This window comes from Gossypium raimondii, chromosome 9 (assembly GCF_025698545.1).
Source record: "Gossypium raimondii isolate GPD5lz chromosome 9, ASM2569854v1, whole genome shotgun sequence".
NCBI classification, from domain to species: Eukaryota; Viridiplantae; Streptophyta; class Magnoliopsida; order Malvales; family Malvaceae; genus Gossypium; species Gossypium raimondii.
This window is the reverse complement of record NC_068573.1, coordinates 26,467,592-26,477,702: the sequence shown is the minus strand read 5'-3', so window position 1 is coordinate 26,477,702 and position 10,111 is coordinate 26,467,592. Positions and strand designations below refer to the sequence as shown.

General features: G+C 27.5%; 1 protein-coding gene across 2 annotated transcripts; it reads left to right on the top strand.

Moving 5' to 3' along the window:
* The first annotated feature begins 460 nt into the window (after window positions 1-460).
* LOC105784740 (uncharacterized) lies at window positions 461-8,138 on the top strand. 2 transcript variants are annotated; one of them, XM_012610681.2, is made up of 10 exons: window positions 461-638; window positions 755-849; window positions 942-1,006; window positions 1,080-1,123; window positions 1,274-1,351; window positions 2,076-2,117; window positions 4,022-4,184; window positions 5,786-5,896; window positions 7,632-7,691; window positions 7,833-8,138. In XM_012610681.2, the coding sequence occupies exons 1-10, from the start codon at window positions 487-489 to the stop codon at window positions 7,950-7,952; spliced, it is 930 nt and encodes a 309-aa protein (XP_012466135.1). In that variant the 5' UTR covers window positions 461-486; the 3' UTR covers window positions 7,953-8,138. The 2 variants fall into 2 exon arrangements, with proteins under 2 accessions (XP_012466135.1, XP_012466136.1); XM_012610682.2 differs by lacking the exon at window positions 7,632-7,691.
* Window positions 8,139-10,111: the final 1,973 nt, after the last annotated feature.

The following is a 10,111-nucleotide window of genomic DNA, read 5'->3' as shown; positions in this document are numbered from 1 at the left end:
TAAGGGTATTCGTCGTTTAAATCTTTTTCCTTATGCTATTATAATATCTATTCTATTCAATCAAACACAAAATGTTATTACAGCTCTATTTCATTCCATTCAACCAAACAATTGAATTACTATTACAGTTTTATTTTTATTTCATTACAATCTTATTCTATTCTCCCAACCAAATGTGATGTAAAGGTTGATGGCTTTGATATTCCCACAACTACCCTCAACATTGTAGCATAAAACATTAATTAGATGACAAACGGAGATTACTTCTAAATTCCAAACTCAGCATTCTTAGCCTTTTTAGGGATTTACATTTAATGTAGGGCATAGATAGGACTGTGGTAACCGTATACAACTAATTAATTTCGACTGCCTGGCTCCTATGAGGCTCCGCCTATGTGGATAGCGGGAATTTTATTAAAGAGAAAAAGCACATTGCCTATAAATTGTGAAAGAAGCGAGCACAAATAACATACAAAAGAAAAAGAGATGGAAAATGTAATTGATTCAAAGAGCAAAGGCGAGAAGGGAACAATCTTGGTGACCAACGACGATGGAATCCAGGCACCTGGCTTGAATGCTTTGGTTAGCGTCCTCGTTTCCACTCATCGATTCAACGTTCTTGTTTGCGCCCCTCAGCTGTACGTAAAAACACTAAATGTTTCTTCTAGGTTTAACCTTGATTTGCTTTAAGATTGTTGAGTTTTGGATATACGAGTATTTTAGGAAAATGAAAAATAGTATGTGCTAATTGTAGGGAAATGTCAGCTGTTAGTCATAGTATTACATGGCGTCAACCAGTTCGTGTGGAGAAAGTTGAAATGGATGGAGCCACTGCTTTCAAGACTTCTGGTAATTTCGATGCTTCATCCCATGAATTCTACTTCATATTTTAATAGATTTATGCTTCCTTATGCGTATAATGTTTTCTTTTGGGGGGTTAGGAACTCCGGCAGATTGTGCTTCTTTGGGAGTCTCCTCAGTGCTGTTTCCTTCAGTTCCTGACCTGGTAGGCTGGCACTTCCCTTAGATAGTATTAAACACGTTTTAACATGAATACGATAACCATATATGTTGAACAGGTTATTAGTGGCATCAATCAGGGCAGCAATTGTGGTTATCACACGTAAGTAATATATGATAAATTCATATGATCAAGTGTATTTTTATTTATTTATTTATGTTTTCGGTACAAGAGTTGGACCAAGTTAAGTTGGGTTTGCTACAGATTTTGACCATGAAAATACTTAAATCCTATCTATCAATAAAACTGCAGTCTTTATTCTGGTACCACTGCCGGTGCTCGAGAAGCATTCTTAAATGGCGTTCCAGCTATCTCCATATCCTACGATTGGTATGCATGAATATTTTTCACTATTTTTCCACTACAATGCAATTTCCCTTCCAATTTAAAATTTAATTCAATGGAGTGTATTTAATTCATATTTGATATATATTTTTAACATGGAATACTATTTGATGTATTGTCTATGCATAAGTCTTATGTATTACCAATAAATAATAGCACAATACTTTATTTTTAAATTAAATAAAAATATAAATGACCTCAATAGGGGCGAAGCCAGAAATTTTGTTTAGAAGGTCGAAATTAAATTTTAATTTTTAATAGTTTATATCTTTATAATTTTAAAAGATTAAACCAAATTTGTATTATTTTTAGGGGGCCAGGTACAATTTTACTTTTATTAATTTAAAATTTTAAAATTTTTTAAAGGGCCTAAATGAATAATTTTCCATTTTAGGGAGGTCGGGCCTCTGCCAGCCCTAAATACACCACTGGACCTCAAAAAAATCCTAATAATTTTATTTCAACATTATTTATAACTATTGTAAATAAATATTAATAATTTACGTTTTAAGTATCTGGGATTTTTAAAGAAAACAATTATGGTCAAATAATAATTTTTTTTTATAATATGGTCAAATAATAACTTTAACATTGCGTTGAAATAACTAGTTAAATCCTTCATTTTTTTTCCATTTATGTTCCTCCATATACTCTAAATTAATATTTACTTTTATCAGTGGTATTTTATTTTATCTTTTTCCTCTTGTAGTTATGGTGGTCTTAGTTTGGAGGAATTCGAGAAGATGCTAAGGTAAAATATTTTTTCTTTTGTTAATTAAGAATAAATTTTAAATTTCTACACGATTTTTAATATAATATATCATACACAAAATTTGATAAGAATCAAATATTAATTTTAATTGAATTTTCACATAATATTAACAATATTATCTATGTAACATTATTTTCTTTTAAATATGCAAAAATGTTAATATAATATTTTTTAAATTAAAAACAAATGAACAAATTTAAATTATTTTCACTTTGAAAACAAATTATTTTAGGTTAACAAAGTACAAATTTTTATCATTATAGCAACTTGGAAATAATTTAAATTTAATCGTTTGACTTTTAGCTTAATAAAGCATCATATTTGCAATTTTCAATTAACATAATCGAAAATATGCCACATAATAATGTGTTAGTGAAATATGAAAATCAAATTAAAATTAAAATTTTTGTATTTAATTATACGAAATTAAATTTCATATATAATATTATGCATTAAATCAAATTTCATATATAATTTAATATTTATCCCTTAATTTTTTAAACTCAATACTTGGCTGGAATATTAATAAATTTGATTTTTGATTGATGACATATTGGTTAAACTACTTATAACTAGAGATTTAAATAATGATTAATATTATTGATTGATCATTAATTCAATTGGTATTATTATTGTTGTAACAATTAACAAAATATAGATTTGGGTGCTTCTTAAGCGTATATTATTTCTATGATGATGTGTGATCATATATAGAAAATCACATCAAATATTAACCCTTTAAATAATAAATTATAGCCATCAAAATCAAGATATAGATTTAAATTATATTTTAAAATAAATTATTTTTATAAACAAAATATTATAATAAAATGATTATAATTATTTTATTAACAATTGATTATGAAAAGAAAACAAAATTCATGACTGCAACTAAAAATACTTCCGCAATTTGAATCCTGGACAAACTTTTGTCCCTCTATCATTATGAAAAAGATCTTATAGGTTTAGCTTTTGATGTAGAGTAATTAAGCCTTCGCTGCTCAAAATGCCTCTCATAAATGTTTACGGCTAAAAGAGTCATCCGTTCAGTCTTGCAAGTTATGTTCTTTAATTTGAATTGATTTAATCTAATACTATTTAAATTATTATTAAATTATGGTACAAAATTATATAATAATATATTAATAAATTAATATAAAAGCAAATAATATTTTGATTGAAATGGTAAAGTTAAAGTATTAAAATTTTAGGTGTTATTTGATAAACTGAGAAATTAAAGTGTTGTTTGATCAACTGAAAAATTACATGCTAAATAAAATAAATGTTAAAATTTAAGTACTGAATTTAAGTTATAAATTATGTTTGATACATTACTTAATCAATTAAGTAATAAAACTAGATTGTTTGAATATATATTTTAAATTATAAAAATATATTCTACATTCCATATTTAATTTTTAAACATTTTACTTTATTATAAAAAGTCAAATTTTAAATTTAAAGTTTTTATAGGATAATATAATATTAAAATAAATAAAATAAAATCAAGTAATTGAAAATATATTCCATTAAATGATAAATAATTCATATCGGCCTATCATATTCTACACTTTATTATAGAAAAATTTTATCGGATTATTTTCAGTTTCGATTATTAAACATGTGTAAAAAATAATGACTTAAATGAAAATTTTACCTCTAAATTATAGGATTTTTTTCATTTAGGTTCCTATTTTTTTTATAAAAATGATACCTAAACTGTTAATAATTTTAATTCAACTATTTTTCTGTGTTAAAAATATTTCAACGACCAATTGAATTATTACACGAGGCAAAATTTTAATTAAAATCAATTTTCTTTTCTTTTTCTTCCTTCTCTCCTCTCCCATGTTATTCTTTTAACTGAATTCTGGTTACTCAAGCGTTGAGGCTGGAAGCAAGACTAAGATGAATTATGAGTATGAAGCTGCTGCAAAGGCTTGCTTGCCAATAATAAGTGGAATAATAGCTGAGATCAAGAACAATACTTATCCTCAAGGTTGCTTTTTAAATATGGACCTCCCCAAAGACATTGCCAATCATAAGGTATGTTTCTTACTTGTAGCTTATAGTTTTTTATTTTATCATTATTCAAATTATGATACATTCATTTATGATATAAGTGAAAATTTATGTAAAAATTTAATAAAATTGATATAACAATTAAATATGACTTTCATTGAAATGATAAATAACAAATTTAATAAAATTTGATATAACAAATAAATAAGTGAGTTTATTAAAGATCATAATTTATTGGACTCGAATATCATCGTAGGCCAGTATTTATCTAGATTTTATGTAAAAAGATAAATTTATCTTCAACTTAATATCTATTATGTTGCAAATGTAAAGAGCTTTTAGTAACTTTAGGATTGAGTTGGAACTCACTTGGTGAGCAACACCAATTCAATCAAAATATTAAATATAAACCTTATTCGAGAATGCTCCAGGGTTGGAAAAGCACTTTTCCACCCTAAAGACAATGCCAAATACTTGACTTTGGGGTTCAAAGAACAGTGAAAAAGTGATTTTCAATCGAAACATAAAAGCTAGAGTTTAGGTGTTTTTTATTTTTTACTTTTGTCTTTTGAAATGCAAATTATCAAAATATCTTATTTATATTACTTATTTAGAATGTATTTAAAATTTTAGATTAATTAATTAATTAATATTAAATTATTTAAATATTATTTATTATTATAATCAAAATTTTAAAAATATTTCATGTTAACTAAATTTACAAATAATTTATTGATCATTAAAAATATTTAGATATATATTATGTAGAATTATATTAAATCATTTAAATATTATCTATATTAAATTATTTTAATTTTCAACATTATGTGTAAAATGGATATTTTAACTTTTCACCTTACTTTTTACAATAATGTCAAACACTTAACTTAACAAATTATACTTTTTCCACAACACTTTTAAAAACACTTGTTTCAAATCAAACTTTTCAAAAGTATTTCTTAACTCAATAGTAATTTCAAATTAATCCATAGTAAATATAATTATCTCTTTCGAGAATTTTAAAGAAAATTGTAATCTTATAAGTTATTTTGAGTTTTTTCGTTTATCAAATATATGATAAAAACATTTAAAATTGAGCACACATATTAGACCTGTTAATGGCTAGGCCATGGACAAAAATTTCACAAATTTGAAAGGAAATCAGTATTTGATAATAAAAGCCTTTTTATTTAAATTTAATTATAAAATCTAAAAATATTACTATAAAAAATCTTTTTTAATATTTTAGTAAATGAGTCACTTGCCTAAGCAAGCAAGAGGATAAAAAAATGGGTTGTGATTTGATCAGTTAATGGCTCTGATATTGATGTCATGTCCACATCTTTTTAAAAGCCATCTTCCAAGCCCGGTTAAAAAATATTGAAATTTATAAAAATAATATTTTTAATTTTTTCTTGTAGAAAAAAGTAACTTATAAACATAAATTTTTTTGAGTGAAACTAGTTAAACATAAATGATATGGCTGTTTCTTTTGAGGGATGACAAGGCTATTGCTTCCTTTACCAGCTTATATACATTGATTTTTTAAGATTTCAAGCTTTTCTTACTTTATTTTATATTTGACTCATAATGTAATTTTAGTTTTTTTTTTTAACCCCTAAAAGGGATACAAAGTGACAAAACAAGGGAAAAGTATGATGAAGATAAGATGGAAGCAAATTACAAGTAATGGACAACCCTCTGAAATTGACCACCATCTTTTATTCCGTAGACAAGTAAGCTCTTTAATTTCCCATTTTCAATTACATCGCACACCTCGATGGAGTTAATCTTGATTTTGAGGCTCTTTTACCAAAATAGTCCAAAAAAATATTATATTTACAAAAATAATCTAGGTTTAAAAACAATCACCAAAATAACCTAAAATGAACAGTACCCACTCTTTTTTGCACTAATAATTGCCTAATCATTGTGTCAGACTTAAAAAAATTATTTTTTTGAGTTTTGGCCTGTCAATGGCCAGAATCCATGTATTTTTTTTAAATATTGTATAATACTGATATACGAAAAAGAAAAAAAAATTTGGGTGTTGGCCTGTCAATGGCCGGCACCCAGTGAACAGTAAAATTTTTTTTCGTGTCAGAATAAGATATAAAAATACGAAAAAAATAAAAAAAATTTTTTGGGTGCTGGCCTATCAATGGCTGGCACCCAGTACACAATAAATTTTTTTTTTCGTGTCAGAATAAGATATAAAAATACGAAAAAAATAAAAAAAATTTTTGGGTGCTGGCCTATCAATGGCTGGCACCCAGTACACAATAAATTTTTTTTGTGTGTTAGAATCAGATATAAAAATACGAAAAAAATAAAAAAAATTTCTATTTCCTCCTATTTACTATTACAAAATTAAAATCCCCAAGTCCTATATATTTTTGTAAATTTAGAATTTAGTTTGTATATTAAAATCCCCAAGTCCTATAAATTTTTTTTATTTTTCGTATTTTATATCTGATTCGACACTAAAAAAAAAAAAATTTTTCAGTGTCTTGAGTGCGAGCCATTGACAGTGCCAAGACCCAAATTTTTTATTTTTTCATATTTTATATCTCGATTCGATCTGAAAAAAAAAAAAATTTTTTATTCGTTTGATCTGGTGCCATTGACAAAGCCAAAGACCCCAAAATTTTTATTTTTTTTCGTATTTTATATCGATTCGACACGAAAAAAAAAAAAAAATTTTATTGTTCATCGGGTGCCGCCATTGATGAAAAACACCCAAAAAATTTTTTAAATTTTTTCGTATTTTTATATCGACTCGAGACACGAAAAAAAGAAAAAAAATTTACTATTCTTGGTGCCGACCATTGATGAGCCAAACACCCAAATTTTTTTTTTCTTTTTCATATATCAGTATTATACAATTTTTTTAAAAAAAATACATGGATTTCGGCTATTGACAAACCAAAACCCAAAAAAATAATTTTTTTAAGTCTGACACAATGATTAGGCAATCATTGGTGCAAAAGGAGTGGGTACTATTCATTTTAGGTTATTTTGGTGATTGTTTTTAAATCTAGGTTATTTTTATAAATATAATATTTTTTGGGCTATTTGGGTAAAAGAGCCTGATTTTGAAGTTCGATGTCGATGCAATTAACTCATTTTAATTTAATATAATCATTAATGTCTTATCACTAGGCCAGCTCATATCAATTGGGGCTTAGCATAAAATTTTTCATAGAAAAGTTTAGTTTTTTTTTATTCTCCAACAATTCAACCATCATCTTCATATTTTTTTAAAATAAAGAAAAATGCATGAGTTGATAATATTTGAATTTACTATTTAAAGTATATTTTAGATGAATATTTGAATTTGAATCTATTATTCACTTTATACAAATTTTATTTAAAATTTAAAATTTTAAATTTAAACATTTACTTTGAATTTTGACATCCCCTTAGTTAAAAATGGACACTTTTCCTCTTTCTTGTTTTTTTCTTGTATAGTTGAGTGGATTCCAAGTTGACATAGACGAGTCAGATCACAAAAGTCTTCAAGAAGGATACGTAAGATATATATATATATATATATATATATATTCAATTATTTGAGTTATAATTGTCTATCGCATCAATTATCGTACATAATTATTAAACTAACTTTTAAAACAGTAATGATTTGATGATTTTGGTTGAATTATAATTCAGATAAGCATCACTCCTCTGGGGATTCTCACTCATCCAGACAAGGATTGCACGGCATACTTTGAAGATTGGCTCCCAAACATGATTCAGCAACACCAATCTCATAATCCTTTGTTGGATTAATGTTGTGGAAAGGAAATGCTGATATGGATGATTAAGGATCCACCCATCAATAATATTTGCTTTAAACTTCTTAATGTTTCGTATTTTTAAATTAGTATTTTAGCAAACTTTACTAAAATTTTATTTTGTGATATTAATAAGGTCATGTGCTTGCTTATCGGATTAAATAAAGGATGCTTTGTGTAACGCCCCAAACCCGACCTGGAAGTTTAAGCAGAAACTTAAACGAGTTACACCAAGACAATAAAAATTGATTTTTTTTGGGATTTTAATTTTGAAAAATAGAAATTTGGTTTTTTCGATTTAGGTGATTCGTAGTTTCATGTTAGAAATTGACTGATACGAACGAGATTACCAAAAGGAAAGCAAGGCAAATCCAAGACAATTTACAAACCCAAAAGATCAATTTGCAGTTATTTCAGGGTAAAACAATCCGAGCTCTCGTACGCTGTCCGATCCTAAATCAGATGTTTTCCTCAACAGATGAAGGTAAGAAAAAGGGTGAGTTACAAAGCACCGCGTATAACAAGGCTCAAATACAAATAAGTAGAGCATACTATATAACTCGTAGTAACGCAAATAAATTATGAGCAATTGTATAACTAGTACGGAAAACTCTAGAGTATCATAGAGATTTAATCAAATGTAGTACAACAGAACAAAGAAAAACATAATAGAGTAGAGCAGAGCAGAGCATAACTGAACTGAACAGAACAAAACGGAGCAGAGCAGAACAGAACATGTATGTTTATGTAGATGTAGTATTTTTCAAACAGATCAGAATGTAGATTTATCAGAAACAGTCTTCTCAGACTCCGTTACACACAAAAATAGAGTTTTTCCCCGAACTAATCCATCCAAAACTCACCAAGAAAGTCATCTCGAGTTGATACCACTAAATGTAACACCCCAAATTTGACCTGAAAGTTTAAGCCAAACTTGGACGAGATACACTAATGCATTAAAAACTTATTTCTTTTCGGGATTTTAATTTTGAAAACCAGAAATTCATTTTTGTTGATTTAGGTGATTTTGTAATTTCGTGTTAGAAATTGATTGATACGGACGAGATTATCAAAAGAAAAGCAAGGCAAATACAAGACAATTTACAAACCCAAAAGATCAACTCGTAGTTATTATAGTGTAAAACAATCCAAGCTCCCGTACGACATCTGATCCTAAATCAGATGTTTTCCTGAACAGATAAAGGTAAGACAAAAGTTGAGTTACCAAGCACCGTGTATGACCAGGCTCAAATACAAATAAGAAGAGCATACTATATAACTCGAAGTAACACAAATAACTTATGAGCAGTTGTATAACTAGTACGGAAAACTCTAAAGTATCACAGAGATTTAATCAAAGGTAGTACAATAGAACAAAGCAAAACATAATAGAGCAGAACAAAACTAAATGGTATAGAGCAGAGCAGAACAGAACAAAACAGAACAAAGCAGAGCAGAACATGTATATTTCTGCAGATGTAGTTTTTTTCAAACAGAACAAAATGAAGATTTATTAGAAGCAGCCCTTTCAAGCTCCGTTACGCACAAAAATAGAGTTCTCCCCCGAACTCATCCATCCAAAACACACCAAGAAAGTCATCCCAGGTTGATACCACTAAATGTAACACCCTAAACCCGACCTGAAAGTTTAAGCCAAACTTGGACGAGTTACATCAATGCATTGAAAACTAATTTCTTTTTGGGATTTTAATTTTGAAAGCAAGAAATTCATTTTTTTCGATTTAGGTGATTTTTTAGTTTTGTGTTAGAAATTGATTGATACGGATGAGATTACCAAAACGAAAGCAAGGCAAATCCAAGACAATGTAAAAACCCAAAAGATCAATTCGCAGTTATTTCAGTGTAAAACAATCTGAGGTCTCGTACGCTATCCGATTCTGAGTCAAATATTTTCCTGAACAGATGAAGGTAAGAAAAAAGTGTGAGTTACCAAGCACCACGTATAACTAGGCTTAAATAGAAATATGCAGATTATACTATATAACTCGTAGTAACACAAATAACTTAAGAGCAGTTGTATAACCAGTACAGACAACTCTAGAGCATCACAGATATTTAGGACTAGTTTGGCAATGCTTTTGAAAAGTGCTTTTGAAAAGTGCTGTGGAAAAGTGCTTTTGAGAAGTGCTTTTA